This window comes from Acinonyx jubatus, chromosome A3 (genome assembly GCF_027475565.1).
Source record: "Acinonyx jubatus isolate Ajub_Pintada_27869175 chromosome A3, VMU_Ajub_asm_v1.0, whole genome shotgun sequence".
NCBI classification, from domain to species: domain Eukaryota; kingdom Metazoa; phylum Chordata; class Mammalia; order Carnivora; family Felidae; genus Acinonyx; species Acinonyx jubatus.
The window spans coordinates 48,360,936-48,384,990 of record NC_069388.1 but is presented as its reverse complement, the minus strand read 5'-3'; the positions used below and the strand labels follow the sequence as shown (position 1 = coordinate 48,384,990).

The 24,055-nt window shown below is 47.1% G+C and overlaps 1 protein-coding gene across 11 annotated transcripts in view; it reads right to left on the bottom strand.

The window, feature by feature from the left end:
- Positions 1–6,097: 6,097 nt before the first annotated feature.
- The window catches only part of SYNDIG1 (synapse differentiation inducing 1), a 179,511-nt gene continuing 161,553 nt past the window's right edge, over positions 6,098–24,055 (bottom strand). For all 11 annotated transcript variants that reach the window (XM_053200323.1, XM_053200322.1, XM_053200325.1 and 8 more), the window contains one exon: positions 6,098–7,355. In XM_053200323.1, the coding sequence (XP_053056298.1) occupies positions 7,309–7,355 (47 nt within the window). In that variant the 3' untranslated portion in view covers positions 6,098–7,308. The remainder of the gene's footprint in view (positions 7,356–24,055) is intronic.

Genomic DNA, 24,055 nt, shown 5'->3' with positions numbered 1-24,055 from the left:
CTCAGCAAATGCTTGTGGAACTGCCCTGAGGTGAAACAGGTGTCGCAAGGCATTGAGCCTCTGGTTCTATTCCAAAGCCATGTCGAGGGACTCTGAATGGATGAATCCTGTGGATAACCAGATTAAAGCCTACAGCTCCCCATGGCCCCTGTTGAACCTCCATTTTCAAACTTGCTCTTCCCTTCTTTGCTGAGAAGAAACAGCACCCTTTCCATGACCAGCTCTAACTGTGTGGATCTAACTTCCCAGCAGTGAGCTGAAGAGAGGTGGCAGGTGGCTCCCTGACAGCATCTGGACCCGTGTGTCATGGAAATGACAGTGCACATGGCCTGGTGTGACTGCATCCTGATGGGGAGACCCGAGTCTCCTTTACCACAAACTGTCCATGATGACTTAAGTCCCCTCCACATGGAGCCCTGACTCCATCACTCATGAAGGGGCCCACAGCCTCTTGTGAACCAGAGGATTTCAGCAGCACTCAGAGATTGAGTGTACAGAAAAGCTTCCTTTACAAAGCCCTAAGTCCTGTGAGGTGGGAAGGGCATTATTACTGTCCTGTGACTATTTTACTAAGACTGAACAGGGCAATAGAGGCCGGTGGGGGTGTGGCTGGGCAGCTGCAGTGGGGCTGACTCTGGAGTCTCCTTCCAGAAAATAGGAGGTGCCTTCCTGTTCCTTTCCCCCTGCCTTTTCCTTTCTCTCCTAGTGTGACTATGATAAGGGATTGCCAGTGACATGTGACTGTTCTGTGAGTGGTTCCAAGCTCACCTGGATGGTTGGTGCTCCACCTGGGTGGTGTCTAACTCAGACTTGGTTTTCTAATGTTTATGCTGCAGGTGGTCAGGATGAATAATGGAGTGCAGGGTTCTTGGCCCTACTTATGTTTGGGACTGGTGGATTCTCTGTTGTGCAGGACTGTCCTGTGCTTTGTAAGATGTTGGCAGCATCCCTGGCCTCTACCCAATAGATGGGCAGTTGTGACAGACAAAAATGTCTTCAGACATTGATAATTGCCCACAGGGGGTGGGGAGAGGGGAACTGTCCCTGTTGTGTTCATTCATTTATTAGACTATCTCTGTGCTCATGGTGAGTGGTCCAGGGCTCTGGCTTCACTCTCCCCAGCCTATATGCCTCTGGCCTCACCCACTGCTGTCCCTACTTCCCTAAATGGTCTTCCTGAGTTCAGTTTCCTCATCATATAAGGCCTGGCACAGCACTGCTGTGAATATGAAGCTGGGTCCATCTGCAACACTCACTTCAAATTTGAGGTTCATGTTATTTTGTAAAGACCTATTCTTTGAGAATCCACAAGGTGCCAGATGGAGAGTTGGTTTGGGTTGCTTGAACAACTGGATCAATTTAGGAATGATAATGAGGGGGCATCATCTGGGGTCCTCCACACTTAACTCCATCAGGGACAAAAATGAAGGGTGAGGGATACTGGAGTGGTCTGATTTATGTTTCTAATCATGCACAGTCACTGGAAAGTGATCATCTCTTGCTTCTAATTACCCAAGGAACTCTTGAGAGAATAAATGAAAGACCCGCCTCAAGGTGCCCAATGGGGAGATTGTACAGCTCTTCATCAGTCCTCCCTAATCCAGCCTCTCAGCACTAGTTGACTTTAGCAGGCTCTTCCTACTTACCAGGGATACATCATGTACCACGCCAAGTAGAAAATGTATATTTAAAAAATGTGCTGGGACCATATCCAGGGAATGAAGACATGAGCTGATTTAGAAGAATGCTATTTCCCATCTTGTCCTATCTACAAATCTTGATTATCTTAATAAAGTTGTTTGAATCTAAAAACAGATTCTCTAGTGTAGACTGACAACAGATGCAAATCACTGTTTTTCAGCTGAGTCATGAGCTGGATCAGGTGACATAGCCAAAGGCCCAAGAGAATGGAGAGCTGTATGTGGTGCAGCCCTGTGATGTCCTGAGTCTTCTCTCTCTTGTAGATGTAGAGAAATTTTATCTATATCTATCTATCATCTATCTGTCTATCATGTATCTATTATCTATCTATCTATCTATATCAATCTATCATCATAATCTATCCATCATCTATCTACCTACCTGCCAACCTACCTATATTTCAGATTGGCCCCAAATGACCTGATTTCATGAAACACCAGCCCCTGTCCCCAGGAGGCCATAAGGATACAGTGGATGACCCCCTGGCACTTGACCAGCCCCTAGAAGAGTGTCTTGCATTCAATTAATTCTTGGTAGTCAGTCGGGCACATGGTTGAAGGCTGAATTAAGACAAGTGAACCTATCTCACTGGCCTGGGTAAACCGAGCTCATTGTGTGCTAGAAGAAAGGATATCTGGGCAACAGAGGGAACTGATGGCAGTACTCAGCTAAAAGAACAGTCATCTTGATGCCTGTATCCTGGATCTACATAGCAGGGCCTGGTGAAGCAGCAGTAAGGAACATGGCCCAAAGGCCAGAGCAATCGCAACCCTGGTACTGAATTCAGTGGAGGCAGGAAAGGTGAGACCATGTGTCAGACCATGCCTTGCTCCTCTCAGCACTGTCTAGGTTTGGAAAGCCTGATGCTTCTCCCTGGAGGCACCCACATTCTTCTGTATCACCCCAGAGATGCCACCTCAGTCAGCCCACTGTCTTTTCTTCCTGGTGGGTTTGATTAAATCTTTTGAGCCCCTGAGGGTCTTTCCCTGCCCTGTGAATTACTTAAGACGTGTTCTCTACTACTGAGACCCGTGTGACATTTCACTCCCAGTGGTCACCATGTCCTGCTGTGTGGGCCCACTGAACTTACTCTTCTCATCTCCCTGGAGTCTGTTTAGAGGCTGCAGTGGGCCATGCCACACCTGTCATCCTTGCAGCACAGGGCAGCTGCTGGTCCACAGAAGCCTGCTGTGCCCTAAACATGGGGCTGCCAGCTCCTGCCCCTTCCTTCCTTGCCCATGTATGTGGAGCTCTGACCTCATTCTTAGGGGATCAGCAAGACAACAAATTCATTACTCGTTTTATATGTTTATCTGGAAGGGAGCCAGCAGTGTGCTGGCCCCAAGCATCTGCGGGCTTGGCGTCCACCACTGCTTTGCTAGGTTTAGTAGAATCTTTGGATTAGAACCTCTTGGGAGTGAGGTAATCACTTCTTGGGAAGCTCAGCTCATCCTGAAGAAGGGCTTTCAAGGGGTCATGGGGGACATCACAGCCACAGCCTCCTACCACTGGGTCTGTCTGAAGCTCCTGACTTCAAAAGTAGAACAGGTGGGAATGTGTCCTGCAGATAAGAGCTGGGACAGCTGCATTTTATAAGTGGGAAACCTCAGCTCAGGGTGTGAATTTTACACTTAATGGTTTATGGGAAAATGGGTCAACAGATGTCAACACCCATGACAACAAATACAAGTGAGCTTTCAGGTGCATAAAATTGTCCTCATAAGAGTTGGTGCTCAAGCCTGTCCACAAGGGGCCTCTAAGAGACCCAATAAAACCTCAAAGACAAGGCTTTGAAACTCAGGCCAGGGCCTCTGAAAAGCAGCTTTGGCCATGGCATCAGCTGACATAACCATTTGACATTCATACACTGGAGCAACAGAAATTCTTGGCAAATGGACAGACTCTCCCATTGATGCATTTTAAACCCAGAGGCTTCTCTGGATGGGATTTCCTCTAGCATCTTGGGAGGTACAGAGTGACTGGCTAGGCCTGAAGAATGTCCTGTCTCAGCTTTTGGAGAGGTTGGTCCTGTTTCCAGTGGAGTCCTGTTCCTAGTTAGCTCTGTGGCTTGACTGTGGCATCTTGGGCAGCTGCTGAGGGCACAGTGATGGACAGGTGCAACCTCTCTCACCATGGTCTCCCCAGGAGCCACTGTAGCTAGACTACCTGGTGATGTGGAGAAACCAGGTGAGGACAAGATGGCTGGTCAACTTGGGGACACCTGGTGAAGTGGCAATCCTTGGTGAATAGGGGACATGGGCAGGGATGCCTAGTGAAGCAGAGGCAGAGAAGAGCTTGAGGGAGATGGAGATAGGTAGGCAGGGACATCTCTAAGGATGCAGGATGGAGATGTGTAGAGGATTAGGCCCTGCCCTAACCACCAGTGCCACAGAAGTTGCCTCAGGCCCCCAACCTTCCCCCAACTTGTTCCCATCACCTGCTGGTAAAGACACGTTGTGAAACACAAACCAAAATACCTTTTAAATTCCTAAGAGTCTTGCCCCCCAAAATGTGATCTAGGCATCGATGCAATTTTTCTTGCTTTGTAGACCCACAGCCAAGGCAGCATGGTTTATAAGAGGAAGCTGAACAGGCTTAGTATATGATGGTGGGGGTTTCATCTTAATTTGCTGTTTCCCTGGTGCATGATTTTAGGAAAATTACTTACACACTCCAGGTCTCTGTCAACAAAATTCTTGTAATAAAGAGTTTTTACAGGAATGAAATGAGTTGCTGTGGACTGGGGAACTTTGCAGTCAGGGGAGAGGTAGCAGGTTTTACCTGTTGTCTGGGGGTTGTGGCACCAGACTGTGGTTCCCATCCTCACTCTACAGCTGCCACTTAATGTGGTGCTGGGGGAGTTACCTTCTCGGAACCTCAGTTCTGTCACCTGCCTGGCGGGGTTCTTGGGACTACATGAGATATTGTGGGTCCAGTGCCCAGGGCAGGACCTACAGAGCATAGTGCCTCATCTGTGGCTGCACCAACTAGAAAAATTAAGGTCTAGAAAGGCATATGGGCCACAGACATGCCTAGAAGACATGTTGTGCAGCAGTCACTAACACAGCTACTGAAGATCACATTCAACCACTTCCTCTGATAGCAAGGCCAAGCCAGTCATAGGATGGGGCCACACTGGGTCTACTTGTCATATGAGCTTCAAGGCCACACATGCCTTATTAGTTGTCCTCTGAATGGTTTGGCCCTGACCCTAACACCCATAGGGCCATCTGCACCATATGCTCTTGTGCTGGTCCTTGGGAAAGTCTTGGCAGAGCTTGAGAAACCACAGAGAGGCCTGAATCCCTTTAACCTGAAGCTTTTCCATGTGGAAAGACAGGGGCTGAGAGAAGATGGGAAGGTGGTCTAGCAGGAGACAGAGCACCTGGGCACTAAGGGGCTGGCATATTGGTGGCAGTGGAGACAGTGGGGAGGACATAGGGAGTAGATTCTACTTCTTAACTAAATCCAAAGATATGGAACTTTGAGCACCTCTTGAACTTAAAATGGGCTAATTTAGGACAAGTAAAAAGATCATTTCACACAATGGCTCATGATGAATAAACCCTGAGGTACTGGGCAGAAAAAATGGAAGGGCATGAACAAGTTGTGGGATGGGCTATCCAGGACACTGAGAGTGACCACAGCCATCCCATGTCCAGCACACCAACCCGGGCCAGGCATTGGACTCTGTGCCCGTGCATTCCCTAGAAGTCCTCAGAAGTGGGCCTTAACTGTCATCTCTTAGAGATGAGGTTCAGAGACATGCACCCATATGGATCACACAGCTGGTTTGATCCCAATCCATGCACTCTATCACCAGGTTATTCTGACTCTTACAGGGATGTTTGGGCTTCTTTCATATATTCTTCTTCAGGTTAGGGTCTTAGAATATGTTTTTGGAGCATCCGCTAAGGACAAATTCTAGATGGATCTTGGATTTGATCCAGGAAGGCAGTGCTACAAATTTTCAGAATATTAAGCATTTAAGTTCAAGGGGGAGAGGGGCAGGTTAAGGAGATCAAACCCAAGTCCTTATTCCAGGACAGTGGTTCCTAATTTGTGCTGGACACTGGCATTACCAGGCTGTGGCCCTGCTCAACGACATCAGAATTTCTGGGGCTGGGACCCAGGCAGCAGGTATTTTGTAAGTGCTGTGGAAGGAACTACTGTCCTAGAGAGATGTCCCCTGTGTCCCCTAATATTATTATTAGGATGATAATATTAATGGTATTCAAAGTAAAAGTGTAAGCAGCCAGGGCTATTGTGACCCTTATCTTAGGAGACACTCCCACTTTTCCACCAGCTAAGTCTTTGGTCACTCTGTGGTTATTTAAAACAAGTGAAAAGTAGAAATGAAACCCAAGAATTGATATTCATCAGAAAAAAAAAGTCATAAGCAAAAAAGCTAAAAGATAATTTTTGTTAAATAATTAACACTCGTAAAACAGCAGTGAAATGGTATTAAAATGTCTGATTACTTATTTCTCAGCATTCATCGGATAACTTAAGCAGCATGAAGCAGTAGTTGCACTTAAAAAAATGACAAGAAAATAGCTATTCATTTAGTCGACAGGGAAGGTTCATTTCCTTTTAAAGATCACTGGTGTCACTGCTCATCACCAGGGTGAGTGTCAACACAGGCATCTTTATGCTGAGATGGTATCCACAGCTCCTTTGCCTACAGTTCCTGGAGCAAACTTCAGAGTCTTTCTGGGAGGGGTCTCGGGAGGGACTGTGGCCTGCCCCCCACCCTAGATCAACGAGGCCCCAAGACTGCATATTGCTGCGTGGTGGCTGCTGAATTTGGACATATCCAAAGGAGGCCCAATGTTCCTAGTCTGGGGGCAGCATGGAGGGAGTGTCCACTGGGCCTGGAGACAGACCCCATGTGATTCTGGACTTGCATTTTTAGGGCTGGACCCATCTGAAGACCAGTGGCAGCTGGGAGGACTGCCAGCAGTTCTGTCTCTCTTCCTGCCAGCCCCATTTTCTTCCTGCAGGGAAGGATCATGGACAGGGAAAATGACGGAGGAGTGAAGCAGGGCCACAGACAGAAGTGACGAGTCCTCTGCCCTCTGCCTATTGCACCATATTCCATAAAAAATAAACACATTTGAATTGTTTGTGTATTGCTAATGCTATGGCATTCCAGGCACTGGCAGGCTGCAGAGAGAGCTGCACTGTCATGAATCCACCAGAATCCATCCAGAGACGGCCTTGAGGGTCAGGATCTTTGGAGCTTCCCTTTGGAAGGGTCAGCAGTGCCCATGTGCCTCGTGCTCTACACAGTGCTGTGAAAATGAAATTAAAGGGTAAAAACAAAAGAAACCCATGGGTAGAAAATCCCAGGGCTTTATGGAGTCGTTTGGCAATAATTTATAGTGTACAGCATCACAAAGGTGTGTCTGTGTGTCCTCCCCTTGCCAGCCCTGCCTTCTGTGCATCTGCACACAACTGGCCCCAGGTTCTTCTCCTATGTGCCTGGAGGAAGCTCATAGGTGGTTGTTCTTGGAGAGGTAGGCGATGAGGGCCACAGCCACGCCCACGTAGATACCAGTTCCAATCGTGATGGATAGCACAGCCAGGAACAGGGCCCGCCGGGAGCTAGTGCTGGCCTGGTGGAAGTCGCCCTTGGCCACGGCTTTGTTCGTCTGTTGGAGAGAAAAGAGAGAGGAAAAAAGGAAGTCAAGATGAGCAAGTCAGAGCAAATGAAGTGACTGTAGTGTTCACCTCTGGTGCCTTTCCAACTTTGAACTTAGCTGACAACAGACAGGGAGGACTTGCCAAGGGGTAACTGGGTGTACTCCCAGGTGTGATGCAGCTGTTCTATAACTGGCAAAGAAGAAATAGGGAGGTATTGCTCCCCCAGACTGCAAGGCAGTTAAAAAAAAGAAAAGTGTCCCCAGGAATACCCATGGCTGGCAGTACTCCACCACCAACGTGGGGTCCAGCGTCTTGGGAACCAGGATGTGAGGGATAGAGTAGATATTACAGCCTCAGCACCCTTTTTTCTACCCATAGATGATAGTTTATTTTATTTGGAAAACATTGAATTTCCTTTTTTAAAATTTTTATTTATTTATTTATTTTTTTGAGAGAGTGAGCAAGCCAGGGAGGTACAGAGAAAGGGAGAGAGAACTCCCAAGCAGGCTTCACCATTTCAGCATAGAGCCCGACGTGGGGCTTGAACTCATGAATTTTGAGATCATGACGTGAGCCAAAACCAGGAGTCAGACGCTTAATTGACTGAGTCCCCAGGCACCCCGAATAACACTAGAATATGTTCACACTTACCTGATTTAACTTTAAAACATAGTAGGGGTGTGAGGAAGGAAATTATAGTTCTCATTTCCCAGAGAGGATACTATGGCATAAGACTGTTAAAGCAATTTCAGGATACTTAACACTTTAGTCTTCAGCTGGTGGCCATGGAACCCAGCATTCCTGACCATTGACCTTCTTCACCATAGCTGCAGTTGGTAAAATTCAACCATCAATAAAATTATGATGTAAGACCAATACCCACATTTCTGGTCACTCAGTTGCCTAATGAGGTGTTGCTTTGATAAAATTCATGTTTCTTGGGATCACAAGATGGATAGGAATGTGGAGGCTTGGGATGTTGTATCTGGTTGGGTATTTTGCAGCAGACCCTATGTACTCATCCCCAACCCCTTCCTTTGCTGTCCCTCTCCACAAGTGAGACTAGAAATGTTACACAAGAGCATGGGGACTGTCATGAGTTTCAGCTGTAACCATTCTAAAAGGACCACTTGAGGAAAATGATGAATTTGGCTGATGGGGGTAGAAGGTACTAGGACCCCCTAACCCCTGGGAGGGTCAAGTGATGCTGACGAGGGTTAACCCCAAGATGGCTGGGGATTCTTTGTGGTCAGGGAAAGGCAGAGCCCACTGTCCAGGTCAATGTCCTAACTCACTCTCTGGCCCATCTCCAGAAAACCAGATCTTCCCTGGGTCCTATCTCCATGTGTCATCAGTGATATTTCTGCATTGTGTAGGCCGGTATGGGTGTGGTATGTTGTTTACTCAAACTAAGGTATGCCAAAACCTTTGCAACAGACCACAAAGGGTTAGACTCAGAAGTAACTCATGAGATGAAGTTCCACCCTGCACAGTCCTGACCCTGACTGATGAAATGTGGAGCTCTGTGTCTGGTTGAGAAGGGACTCTGGTCTGCTTGGGATCTCTCTTTTTCCTATCTGTTGGATCCTGGAGGTCAGTTTTTGCCTTCCTCTCCTGATTTTCTTTCTTGGAAGGGAGCTTGGGAGCTCACTGCTGACAATTCTTGATGAAGCAGAGCTAAGGGAATGCTGAATGAGAAGCCTCCTAGGACAATGCTAATTAATTAATTAAGCCTCAATTAGCTGTGTTTCATTTTCTCTAGCAGCACTCCCAAACACCCCAGTATCTCATAACATGATTCCCTAGAAATGCCCATCCTTAGCCAGGCGGCCACATTCCATCAGAATGGGGCTTTGCTACTATCTCTCATTACCACTACCCTTAAGGCAATCTGCCCTGGGACTTGCTACAGGAGAGGACAGACAGGAAGGCAGGGCACACTGGGCACTCCCTCCCCCTGAAAACAGGCCCTGCCGGGAGTGCCTGTGTCCCAACTGACCCATCTCATCAAGGCTCACATGTTTCAGTAACTATGTTTAGTAGTTGCCTTCCTGGCTCAGCTTTAAGCTCCAGAGACAGGTCCACGCCTGCCTTGTCCACACCGTCTGCCTGAAGCCTGGGTGGATGGTAGGAACTCACTGAACATTTCATGAATGACCGAGTGGGCTGTACAAGATCAGCTCCCTTCAAATGCTTCCAGGTGGTACTGGCACCAGGTGCACCCTCCTGGGTTCTCTGGTGGTCTGTGTGAGGAAGGTAGTGGCACTGGGCAGCCTTGACCTAAGCTCTGGCCCAACTCTGCAGACATCCCCTCTGGCAGGTTCTGAGCCCATGGTGCGAGTGCTCTAGTCCCCAGGAGCCCAGAAGTGTCAGCTGGGGAATCAAGCTCCATGGTTTACTCTCACAGTGCAAGCTGGGAACACCCTCTACGTTTTGTTTGGTTATAGGGCAACTGTTCCAACAGGAAGTGTGTTGTGTTGGAGATGCTATCTGCTGAGATGTATCAGAAACAGCAAACAGATAGAGCCTCATTGGCAAGCAGGCTGCTTTTCAGCAATGCCACTCAGCATCTGCATTTTGCAGAAGCTCCTGTGAGGTAGCGATGCTGTTTACACTCCACAGACTGGGCATCCTGGTCTAACAAAGGTGGTCCCTGACACACATCCTTTGTTTCAGAAAATGGATCCTGTGGCTAAAAATCAGCTTGTATCTCCTTTGAGGTGCAACCTTGAAGAAATATTTCCATACTGAAAACTTCTGGGCTAAGTCTCCAGGCTTTTCTTGCTATGCAGAAGTGCAGGGGTCTGGTCCTGGATCCAGGGGTCTGTGAAGCCCTGATGCTGAAAGCAGGACTGTGTACATGTGCATTTTTATGAGCTGAGGGTAAGCCAGGCCTACTGGATTCCCCCAGCAGCCACGTTTACAGCTGCTCTGACTGCTACATTGGGGTGGGTGGGGAAGGAAAGGAGATACCAAGGAACAGAGCCAACCTGGCATCTCCTGGTAGGGACAGGAGGACATTGCAGATGCTTGCTTCTTGGCTGGAATAAGCAGATGTTGTTTGTTTGCCCTAACTGGGGATCTAGACTTGTCTACACCCCAGTGTGCACATGCAGCCCATGGTTTGTAAGTGAATGTGCTGCAGGCATGCTGAGAGGCCTTACTTGGAATGGCATGTGGGTCTCATCAGCACAGACTGCACCATGTCAGATGGCTCTGCAGCAGGACTTCTCAAACTTGGGGCATTCCAATTGCCAGGAAGCTTTGAAAACTCCTGATGCCCAGGCCACACCCTGGGCCAGGGAAGTCAGAGGCTCTGGGTTGGGACCTGGCTTCTGTGCCTTTCATGCTTCCAGGTGATTCCAGTGTGCAGGCAAGGTCGAGACCAGGGTGGCCAACTGTCCCAGTTTTCTCAGTACTGAGGGGATTCCCAGGACTTGGGACACTCGGTGCTGCAATAGGGACAGTTCAGGCAAACTGGGATGAGACTCACTGCTTTGCAAGAAGGCAGCCCTGGTCTGGCATGGAGAGCATCCTGATGACCCACATTTTCCCAACAGAATCACCTTTCCATGTTGGCAATAGAAGGAATGAAACTGGGAGAGTTGGAGCTCAGGGGGTGAACTCAGCCTCCTGGGTGTCCCCACCTGAGGTTGTGGCAGCTGTGTGCCCTGATGGCCTGTCCATTCACCATGCAAGGCACTTCTTTGATTCCTGCATGTGGGCATTTGCAGAAAGGGAAGCCACTCACACCCTCAGCTCTCACACTTTTGTGTTTAGCTTGTGGGGTGTTATTTCTAAACCTCATTCCCTCTGGTTTATGGCCCTAAGGAGTATTGGCTGGCATTTTACCTCCTAATAGCCTCCTTTCTAATGGCAACATGGGATTGACCTGTTTTTGTGGGGCCAACATACCCTGCAGGTGGGAGCCCCATCCTTGATCCTAGTCTGTCCTCCTGGAAAATGCCTTCTGCTGTGGAAGGTGATGTGTGCCAAAGGAAATGGACAGCTTAAACTCCCTCTCGCACTTTGTTCTTAGGCATTCAAATAACTTACTTGAGTCGTCTTGTGCTTGTCGGGGGCCCCTTCCTCCTGACTTGCCTACACCTTTCCCACTTTCTCTAGCTGCCAGCTACAGACCTTACCACAGGTGGACCCACTCACATTGTCTCTAGCAGTGCCTGCTATAGTCCCCGCGCCCTGCAGCACAGCATGCATGGCCTTCTTGACCCTGAACCCCAATACTGCCCAGCCTCATCTTCTCCCAAAGTGGGGTGACCTGCCACCAAGGCCCTCCCACTGTGGGGTCAAGGATACTGCCAGCCCCTGGGAGTGTGCCTGTGACTTTACTTAAAATCATGTACTCCACCTACTTTAAAAGGGGAAGAGGGAGTCTGAGAGTTGGTGTTCCCATCTCTGCAGTGGACCAATGGGCATGACGCTTCGTCAGTGGAAGCTCTGACACTGGCTCCTGCCCTTCACTCTCCAGACCCACGCTCTTCCCACATTTACCTGCCTGTGGCTGGGAGGCTGCCCTGGTTCCTTCTCCCTAAGGGCCTCTCAGGGAGATTAGAAGAGGGGGACAGGGCTCACCACCTGTGAGGGCTGCAGAACTGATGACTCCTGGAGGTTCAAACCCTCCATCCTATTCTCTCCAGGCCTCCTCATTGTGGCTTCTCTGACATGCCCACTCCAGTCACATCCCTGTCCCTTGTGGTCCCCATGCCAGCCATCTTTGTAAATCAGCCCTCTGCAAATGATCTAATTGGGGTGAGTCATCTATTTCTTGACTGACCAGCTATAGCTAAGACAGCAATAAAATGTTTGCATCAGCTGTGACGTGGCTGTGGGCCTGGGGCAGGCTCCCTGAGGACCTGACCTGCAGGCTTTTTGTTGCCTGTGAGAGGCCAGCAGGCTTCCAGGCACCCATCCCGGGCAGCCTTCTCTCTCCTGATGGCTGTGTTTATCATCCATTGCTGAGGAACACATCATCCCCAGATTTGGCTTCAAACAAGAATAAGCCCTTCCATGTCTACCAGTTTCTGAGGGTCAGGAGTTTGAGAACTGCTCAGTGAGGTGGCTCTGTCCTGACCTAAGTGGGGCTTGGGCTGCATCTCCTCTTTCCTCAACATCATTACTGAGTTATGGGCTGAGGCAGGCCACAGGGCTGGGGAAAGGCAGGTCTCACTGGCTCAGTGTCCCCTTACTGGAAGTTTCTGGCTCCTTCCTCGTGGCCTTGTTCACCTCCAGTCTGCCCGCACTCTCCTCCTAGACAGATGGCTTGTCTTTGGGCATCTCAGGATCTGCTCCTGGGGACCCTTTCATGAAAGTAGCTATGGCTCAGATTGGCTCCTGCTTGCACAGGTGAATGTGAACTCCCATGAAGCCAAGGGATGCACTCATTGTGTCACAGTCAGGAGCTCCTCCAGTCAGATCAGAATCAAATCTGTGCCAACTCTTGGGGCAGTGACAATTCTGGCTCCTGGGACTAGCCTGAGAGGCAGTCCTCCCATGGAGCTCATATTCACAGGGCAGTTGCCTACAGGCAGCTTTCCCTCAGCATCACCTCTGTCACCCCTGAAGGCAGAACTGGGAGGGCCAACTGGACAGAAATAAGCATGACACTGTAAGCCAGGCCCTCTGTCCCAATCTATAAGCAGCTGTTCCCATTTGTACCCATGAACAGGACAGGAAATCCACCTGCTCCTGATTTGGGGTGGGAAACTTCTCCCTTGGGGCTGGGTTTTCCTTCCCTGCCCTTCCTCCAACAGGTCATGAGTGAATTTTTTACTTTCTTTTGGGGGCCTTTTGCTTAGAAGACAGAAAGTACAGGTGGCTAGCAAGTTCTTGACCAGCACCTAGCTGTACCTTCTGTGGGACCCAGACTTGCACCCTCTGGAAGGTGGCTAAAGTCATAAGGGAGTGGGGAGCCTTAAAACACTGGGGCATAAAGAATCTCCAATCAGAAAGCAAGAAGCCTCAGACTCCACAGGGCACCTTTGGGGCCTGGCTCAGCCACAGGCCTGACTGGGGAAATGTCCCCCTCCCCCCTACACCTTGGAGGCGCTGAGTTCTTCAACAGCCTGCTGGAACATTTCACACTGAAACACTAAATGGGCACTCTGGTTCTTTGGTTACACAACTACCCTCATTTATCTGGTTGTGAAGATACATAGAAAACCTGACTTTTAAACTGAAGAGCAAAAGGAAAACAGTGCTAAAATTCCTGAAAACCACTGGCTTCTTCTCCTCTCTCTTGAGTGAAGGGATTTAAACTGAGGAATTAAAAATCATATAAACAAAGAATGCACAACCAGGACAAACACACTTGGCTAAGTGTGAGGTCCATCAGCTGTGCCACTGGGGTCACACCTCCTGAGGTGAGGCCAGGCACCAAATCAGACCACCACGTCAGGGGCACACGTCATCTATCACAAGGCAGGAAACTTCTTATACTCATTTAACAATTTAAATTTGCTCAGGTTTTCATGATGAGACAGTCCATCTTGCAGAGAATTAGTTAAATTTACATTCCTTGGGTGGCACTTTTTAATACTTTAGCTTATTTATCCACAGAAACGTCTCTCTGTTGGTGGTGACAGAACTTTCCTAGTCATAACTTTTAGCGGTTTCATCTGCAGGGACTGGCTTCTTCACATAATCTCTGACTAGATTCTAGGCCCTGCTTTCCTCTGATGCTTCCTGTGTGTCCAGATCTTGCCACAGCTGGAGATCAGCCAGGCTGTCCAATTCTTACCCACTTTCCAATGTGGCTCCCCTTCTTGTTGCCCACCCAGGTCCTGGGTTTACCTGAGATTTATAAGCCTTTGACCATATTTGTTTGATGTTACCTACCTTTCTTCTTCTGCTCACTCACAATAGCTAGAAGTTCTGTTTGAGGCTCAATATCATAAGAGACATGGTGCTGGATAGCTATATAGCCACTGAACATTTCCCAATTTTCAAAACAGGAGAGGAGAACCAAATCAGATGTCTGAAGCCCTGTGTCCCCATGGAGAGGACAAAAGGGTTGGGTGTTTGGAGGCAAGGAAGGGAATTTTAAGGAATTTTAAAGCATGCTGTGAGACCCAGGCCCACTCCATTAGGAGGGCAGGTGTTTGCCTTTCACTGTAGGCCCAGGGTGAGCAGGTTAAATGGGCACTGGGGTTCTCATGTATGTTCCTTGCACTGAGGGAACATGACCAATTCCTGTGTGGAGAATATAAAAGGCAGATGTGGGCTTGCCAGTGGCTTCAGGGTCAAGGCTGAAAGAAGTGCTGCTCTGTGGGGACAGGCCAGGCCCTCCCACCAAGAACTAGACATGGTGGGCTGCCACTGGGACTGTCTTAGATCATGCCAAACAGAGGCCAACTGAGGGGCAAGCAGACCTCCACAGAAAATGCTGACAAAGATGCATGGCTTGTCTCATGCAAACTGTAGTTGAGGATGCAGAATGCATGTGGGATCTGCAAAGAACCCACAAGAATGCCTAGATGAAAAAAAAAGCTGTATACATCCTCCAGGCCCAGAAATCATGAGGCCTCACATGACAGCCTGAGTTGGGTAAGACTGCTCTACCCTCTATCTGGCCATGTCTACCATGTGAAAGGGGGAGACACCATGGCTGGCAAGCAGGGAGGAAGGGAGTGGGGGAGATACTGCTCCCCTCATTCCCAGGTGTGCAGCCATGCCCCAGCCAAGCACATCTTGAAAGAACTGTGCTGTACACCCCCCCCCCCACCAGGCTCAAGTGGGAAAGTGACACAGTACCAATTATTAGTGAGAATATGGAAAAAACAAATTCTCACACAGCCCTGGTAGGAGTGTAAATTCTTAACACTACTTGAGGAAACTATCAGTCTTCTCACAGCTGAACATATGAACACATTATACAACAACAAACCTACTGTTAGTAAATACTTAAATATTACTTATATGTTCACCAAAGAACATCTACAAGAATGTTTGTAACAATGACCATCATAATAGCTCCAAACAGGAAGCCAGACAAATGTCCAACAGCAGTGAAAAGGGTAAACAATAATGATACCCAGTAATGGTAAGGAAATAAATCTCAGAAACATAATGTGGAACAGAAGAAGCTGGACACAAGATTCTATTTACATAAGTAAAAAACAGGCTAAAGTAGTCTATGCTGTTGGCATAGAAGTAGGTTAGTGGATATCTTTGGAGAGGGTCAGTAACTGGAAGAAAGCATAGTTTAAAAAATCTACTCTTGCACCCAAGATAATTTTAGAAGTGATTCTACCAAAAATTAAATGACCATATGAGAACTATTCATAAAGAATAGAGAAACTCATTTTATGAAACTAGTAAAACCTTGATATCCAAACCAGAGAAGAGGGAAGGAAAGGAGATGCTAAATTCTCTATACACACAGATGCAAATCAAGTGAAGGTATGCCCTGGCTTCTCTCTACAGACTGCTCTCTGGCTCTGTATTTGCAGTGGCCTTTTAAATTCTTAACTCACCTACTATATCCTCAGAGAGCCTTACCTGCCCCTGCTGAGGGAGGGGCTGCTGGGGGTCCAGCACTCACCACTCTGGCGCCTTGTAGCTGCATGTTTTAGGAGCCTGGATGGGTTCAGCACAGTTTACTCCATGAATATAGAACAGATGACAGTACAGCCTTTTCTACCATGGTTTCTGAGTGCAAACACACTTTGGTCAGAAACATTTCCACTACAACAGGAACCCTCTGGGGCATCCCTGTGGCTGACAGTCACTGGCCTTATATAGTGTCTACAAGCTGATAAGGAAGATATAAATCAGGGGTATCCACAAAGGAAATATTTATAATCATGACCCCTTTCTGTGTAAGGTGAAGCCTACTTGGCTCTGCTGCTGAGCACAGGAAAGGACTTGGCTTTTTAAGTTTGGGCATGATGCAATGCTCTGCGTGACAGAGGGAGAAGGGTTTGCTGCTCCTCAGGGAATCCAGGAGAGGAGGGGAAGAGAAGAGCCAGGAAGAGGGTCAGAAGGTGGGTCAGAGAGGGACTGTCTAGTGTGTGCCATGCAGGAGAGCTTTCTATGAGGATGGAGGTGTTCTATGTCCGTGCTGTCCAGCATGGTGGCCACTAGAATATGTGCCTCGTGTGACTGTGGAATCTCTCATGGGGACATACACTAGCTCCAGACCTCGTGTCACTTTGGCAAGGTTCTCTATGCCAAGCTCCATACCCCTGCTAGGACACCATCTCCCCTTCTTGAGATGAGCTGGAATGTTTTAAAGGGTCTGGACTCTGGTCCTTCACACATGGGCCAGGAACCATTGGCCAACATTTGTCTTAGCTCTGGGTTGAGTTTCTCACAATCTTTGTCAAAGTCTTCACTTCCCTTGGTTAGAAGTATTGTTTGAGCGTCTAGTAAAATCATGATTTTCTCTTAGAGACACCCTGCTGCTTTGGTTCTCTTACACTCATTTTGAGGGGAAGAATAGGTAAGGTTGGATGTTTCCACGTTCCACATCATCCACGGACACATTCATTCCATTCCTGTAGAGGAGCTGGGTCCAGGCACAGCTGGGAGGGCCTGAGCAGAAAATGCCAGCACCTAACACCAACCTCCAAGATTTGTGACAGGCTCCTGAAGACACCTGCTGCCTCCAGAATCATCTCTTTGGAAATTTATAGAACTTTGGATATTTTATGACTCATTTTTCCTCTAGTACCAATATCTGTCTGGCTGGATTACATTGCTTTGCATTATTGCAAAGGTTATTTCCATTATTCATTACAGTTAACATTTGGTATGTACTAAGGTACTCAGAGCTGTACTCAAAGAAGAGGCAGACTCCATGTAACATTCTGAAGGAGAACAGCAAGATAATTGGGACATAAGCCACAAGAATGGAAGACCTCTCAGAGGCAGGTGCTCTCACACCAATCCTCAACACACGTGTTTCTTTCCTCACATGTATTTATTTTCACATGCATTTTTATGATTTCCCCTATTTTAAGCCATTTAAAACAACAGATCTTCTATTGCTAATTAGGTCCGAACAGAAGAAAAGAGACCCGTTAGGAAACAAATATACCGATTGTGTTTGGGTAAAACCTGACTCAAACCTCAGTCACCTGGGCATGGGCACTGAGCACCGGCCTTCCAGGAGCCGCTCCACCTGCCTTTGGTCTGGGCCCCTGAACTCAGGGGGGAGGGAACATCCTATAGAGATGTCATCAAAATCATTTCTTCTGCGGATCTCATTTCACAGAGAACACAACTGCAACTACACACACATCAACAGTGGCCACTGTGCCATGCTCATGTGGGATGTATGAGCTACTGCCACCTCGCATTCTCCATGAGGGCTTAGAGAAGCCACCAAACCCTAGAGGGCACTCAGCTCCTGCAAGTGCTTCCCAAAGGGACTTCCACCCTGTGGCCAAGGTTGCCAACTCATTCACACCCTTTCTCCCCCACAGGCTGGCCTCTGGCCCCATCCAGAGAGAAGACTGCCTTGGTTTCTCCACACACTTGTTTGTTTGCCTGTGAGGGGAGGGCTGGAAGGCTGGGACTCCTCAAGTGAGAGTCCAGGGAACCTGAGTGGAACCCAGGCAAAATGGGAGCCCCTGGGGAGGGTGAGGAGACCTCCACTCTGCACTGTCTCCTGGTGTCTCCCACTGCCACCTCCTTGCCCAGGCCACCCTCTCTGTGCTCCTGCCCAGTGCCCCCAGCCCCACCTGCTTCTTCCAGGGTCACATGTGGTCAGAAAGCAGATTGTTAGGGAATAAAAGTGATCATGAGATCATAGGAAGTTCTATTATTAAATAAGAATTAGAGACAAAATTAGCAGGACTGAAAATTGTCACCCTCCCCATTTCTCAAATTTGAACAGCTATAAATGGCTATACATTTGGCTATTGGCTTATTCTGTATCTTTCATTATTTTAAAAATATGTGCTATATAAATATATATGTGTATCTGTATATACATAGACACACACATACCATATATATATATATATATATATTTTTTTTTTTTTTTTTTTACATGCACACCTTCCCCAAATATGACATTCATAGGGAAAGTGCACAATTCATAAGCATACAACTTGGTAAATTTTTACAACATGCACATACCTGTGTAACCAGCAGGTTACTGGTTGGAGAGCAGAACTGAGTCAGCTCCTGGAAGCCTTCTCTGGCCCCTTGCTGTCACTCTCCCCCAGCAGTTATCACTTCAGAACTTCCTATAACAGATCCTAGAGTGTAGACACTAGTGTGTGTGGCTTCCTTCACCTGTGAAATTCATCCCTGTTGGTTATATAGATAATTTATTGTCTAGTGTCCTACTGTATGAATATTCTGTAACTAATTTGCCCATTTTCTTGTGCAAATATAATTTCCAGTTTCAGGCTATTATAAATAAGGCTGCTACAAACATTCTAGTACTTTTTAATGAACATATATACTTATTTTTGTTGGTATGCAGCTAGGAGTAGACTTATTGATAATAAGGTATGCATAATAAGGTTCAGTCTGTAAAATAGATTTTATACTCACAGTAATATACATGCAGGTTTCTAATAAACCAATGTTAATACATTATCATAAACTAAAGTCCATGTTTTAAGCTTACTATCCACCTTCTGTCCTGGGATCCCATCCAAGGTACCATATTGCATTCAGATATCATGTCTCTTTAGGCTTTTCTTGGCTATGATAGCTTCCCAGGCTTTCCTTGCTTTGGATGACCTTGACAATGTTGAGGAGCACTGGTCATACATATTGTAGGATGCTCCTCTACTGACAGTTGTCTAATGGATTTGAGGGAGGAATACCACAGTGGTAAAGTGCCCTTCTAATCACTTCATGTCAAGAGTACATCCTATCAACAGGACTTATCATTGGGCATACAGACCTTGATTGTCTGGCAGAAGTAGTATTTATCAGGTTTCCCTATTCTAAAGTCACTCTTCTTTCTACCTTTGCATACTGTCCTCTGTCAAAGGAGGTCACTGTATAGCCCACACATGATATGAGATATGTGCTTTTCTTCCTTCAGGGTGGAGTGTCTACATAAATCATTTGGAATTCATCTGTAAGGGAGATTTGTGTGTTCTCCCCCATGAATCAATTCATCCAGTCATTCATTTATATCAGTATGGACCCTGATATTATACATTATACTTTGGCTTATAATTCAATACTATTTGTCACTTTGACCATGAAAAGATTTTTCAGGCTGGCTCCTATGTCCCCTTGACATGCCCCCATCCTTTTGGTTTTGGAGCACTTTTCCCTTTTTGTACTGTAGGATGCTGTTCCAGGCTCATCTTGTATATTTCCTGCCCAAATCCTATAATCAGCCATTTCCCCATGGACCCCTGATTGCTTTTATTGGAAAATTGGTGTTAGAAACAAAGATCTGGGCACTGGGTATGCTTGTCACTATAGAAGTGCCATCGATTATGGGCTTTCTCACTATAGAGTTAGGAAATTTCAAATCTATGTATCATCTATCTATTATCTATCTATCTATCTATCTATCTATCTATATCCATGAGCATCTAGTAGTTGTCTCAAACTGGGTACTTAGCTAAAGGGCAATAGATTGCTAGAATGTTCACTACTCTGTCCTAGGTACTGTGTTTTAGTATCAAGACCTCATGACACAGTGACTTTGCTTATCTTCAGTTACAGATGAGGAAAACGAAGCACAGGAGGGGCAGTAACTTGTTCAAAGTCATACAACTATTCAGCAATAGATCAGAAACCTGTAGGTCTGACTCTAGAAAATTGATCTTGCATTAAGCCATGCTGCCTCTCAAAAATGCTTGGGAGGCACTTTGAGAAGGAAACTGTAGAAAAATTAAAAGTCATCAGCCATACCACCTGAGATCACTGTAGTCAGATGGATGATGCTGTGTCCGCGTAGTTCTCTCCTGGTTGGTGGACTGAGCCTCTTGTTAGAACAAGTAAGCCAAACTGTCTTTGAACACGCTTGTTCATTACAGTTATCATTATTGTTTCAATTGAAAGCATCTGCATCCTGTTGGATATGGATCATCTGAATAGGAACGTCATCCCATTTACCCAAAACACAGCATAAACAGACCAAATAGTCAGCTTTCCAACCACTGGCCAGCTTTCCCACGCTGCCAGTCAGGATTCTGATGGCTGAATAGGCACCGTCTGTTCCTGTGGCTGTAGCTCGCACTGGAGTAGTTCAGCAAGGAAAACCAGCTCAGGGCTTCAGAGAAAGGAGGGAGAGGGGGGTGATGGAACAGGGAGGAAAGGAAGTAGGAGGAAGAAAGCTCTTGCTAGTGCGTGAGGCAAGCCTTCAGCTTTGAGAAGGATCTCTGGCAAATTAAATGTCTACATTACCAGATGGTTCTGCTGCCCGTTTGGCCTACAAGCTGCAGGTCTACACCTGGGCTGAGAATGGTGGAGGCTGGGGAGAGAGAACCTGATTCCACCAGTATATATGGCTACCACTGAATTTATCTTATATTTGCAAGGATAGGCATTCTCAGCAAATCCTCATGTGATACCATCTCAAGAGTTTTAGAAATGAAAATATTCAGATCCTGGTTCCCTCCTCCTTAACTCAGTGGGCTATAGTGAGAGCTCCTGGTGCTGGCCAGCTGCAAAGGACAGGCTTTTTTCTCCAACAGTGGCTGGCAGGAATTGAGGCACCCTCTCTCACCTGGACAAAAGCCAAGCTGGAGGCTTGGCTGGGGATGGATCCTAGCATGTAACCTTGTTGCACACAGAGCTGCTTCCATCCTCTTTAGCCTCCAGGAAGCTCCCCCATCCACGTCTGAGCTCTTTTCCAATCATATTTGATGTGAGAGTAGAAATCTGCCCTCTGACACCCAGCATCTCATTTTGAAACCCCAAATTCATGTCTAAATGCCATTCTGAGGAACCCATATTTCCCCTCCGATCTGGGAGAGCCCATGGACAGACCAGGGAATGTGTACACACTCCAGCACATGACCAAGCCGCATTGCCTGCTTACAAGGGTGGTTTTTAATTACTGCCCCAGGGCATTAGAGGACGTTTAAAAATTTCTTCTATTCTTTTAAAACCAATAAAAGAAAATTTCTTGTGTTTACTTTTGAATTCATTCGACCCAAGCAGCTTCTCATTAGCTTGCATCTGACATCTGGCACATCATTAGAAGGTCTAATAAAGAAGTCAGCATAGGCATATTTGTGATTTTGCACTCTGCTCCCAATTGGTGGACCTTGGGGACCAATGTGGAGTAGTTTGTACACACACGGCAGAGTGAACTTGAAATCCGTAGCTTGAAATCCATGCATCTGAGCTGAAATGGCACAACAGATGCAGTGGAATCAAGGGGAATCTGTATGTTGTGCATTAATATCACATCAAACCAAGCAGGGGAAGGAAAAGTAGCATTAGAGAAACATCCTTTTTGAATGAAATGTTTCCCAAAACGTGGCACAGGGGATGTGGCCCAACAGGCATTTGTGGAAAAGAACAGGCATTGTTCACTTTAGGTTGAAATATCAGGATACTTCTCAAATGACATCTCCCAAGGACAGGGGCAGCAGGAGTCGCCTGGACACATTTCAGAAAATAATCCTACTTATTATGGCTGGCCCCACTGGAAACTGGCTTCCAAATAGAAATGTCTTTTTTCATTTGAGATAAACAACAAAACTTGAGAAATGAGTATTTTATACTTGTAATTAGGTACATGCAATGGAGCCCTATGGGAGGTTGGGGATGCACTGGGAAGTTTATATCTTAGTTTGGCAAACTACCTTAGTAGGGGAGCTTAAGCAACAGACTCACCTTTCTAATGGTTCTGGAGGCTGGAGGTCAGATCAGGGTGTCAACAGGGTTGGGTTCTGGTGTGAACTCTCTTCCTGGTTTGCAGACAGCTGTCTTCTTGCTGTGTTCTCACATGATTGAGCAATAGCACAGTGGTCGCTTTATCCCTGTATGAGTGAACTAATCCCATTATGGCTTCATCCCAACCCAATACCTCCAGAAGGCCTCACCTCCTAATGCCATTGCATTGGGGGTCAGGGTTTTCACATTTGGATTTGGGGACACAAACAGTCTTTGGCAGTCTGGTTCACAGGCATGCTTCTGAAGGACAAAGAAGCAAAGTCAACTGAACTGAAGCCCCTGTCTTGCAGTGGACACTTTTCCTTTTAGCAGAGGTGGTTTGTGAAGGCTCCTGTGTGTCCCTTGGGGAGATCCCCAGTGTCGCATCCGAGTGACTCCTGCCATGACCACCTCACCTTTATTCCACTTGACTTAAAGGTAAATTCTGAGACCTAACTCCCTCTTTCCCACTAAGTCATTGCACATTTGGGGTTGCTTCAGGTCAGGAATTCTTTAGCAGGAAAATAAAACAAATTACAGGCCCCTTAGGGAGTAGAATTGGAAAGTGCACCCCCCCCCCCAGCTGGCAGGCTGTGCAGCCAACCAGAAGGCAGCGAGGTTCCCCACGAAGAGGACAGACGGCCAGGAGTAAGCCCAAAACAGGGACCAGCATGGGCTACTCACTGGCAGCAGATACTAAACAAATTTGACAAGTTCAAATCCAGCTCCTTTGCTAAGCAAGTCATCATAAGAGGGAAGACTGAATATTAGAAATGAGTGAGAAAACCAAGTTCAGCAATACAGAGACCAAACCACCAGAGCCAGATGCAATCTCAGCAGTAAACACTGTGATGCTCATAGCTTGAAGGGGGAAGGGCGTGTCTGCAGGACACATCATTGTTTCATTCACAAGTCAGCACACAGTTTGAATTAATGTTGGAAAAGGCACCAGTACACTCAAGTGTTTGGGATATATCTGCAAAATTATTCCTTAACACTCTTCATTCATTAAAGGAATGTTTTTTAGTGCCATCCTCCTGCAGGTTCTGTGTTAAGTGCTGAAGACAAAAAAGTCAGTGAGAAGGCAGCCTTTGTTTTCCTGGAGCTTATGGTCTACTGGGGAGCTGACATTAATGTTGTAAATGGTTCCATGAAGGCATGCCTCAGAGGAGCATGATCGGACTTGGGGGCCAGGGAAGCCTTCCTTGGGGACTCAGGGCTTGAGCTTGGAGATGTCCTGTTGTGGGACTAGGGGAAGGTGCACTTCGAATGGGGGTGGAGTATAGGGAGAAGGGACTGGTGGGGCTGGAGAGGAGAAAAAAAAAATGAAGAGGTAGGGAGGCATAGACCACCCAGGTCTGGTGTGCTCCTTAAGAATGGAAGATACTGAGGGTCTGCTTGCAGAAGAAAGAAGGGAGTATGGGTGGGAGAGCAAGAGATGTGCATATTTCAGATGTTCCCCATGCCTCTTCCAGACAGCCCAAGTGAGGGACAGGGATAGAAGACTGTGGCAAGTCAAAGGTGACACCAGTGAAACAAAGGGAAGTATGTATATTTAGTGGAGCAGGAGCAAGGTGATGACAAAGTTGGCCTTTGGCCTAGGATTCAAGGTTACCTTTCAGATATCCAAGCAAAGACATGTATTTGTCCATATGCATCTGCACTGGAGTTAGGAACCAGAAGTTACCTATATGTAGGTAAGAGTCAAAGCTGTGAGTAACAATGAGATGGCCAGGGGTAAAATAGTAAAACAGGGCTCTGAAGGGCTAATCGCTAAGCCTTTTGTTGATTCTTCCAATTCCTGCTCTACAGCCCCACCATGATGTATCCTTATGTGTCATTAAGCTTACTTTCCTCTGCTCAGGACTCAGGAAGTGAA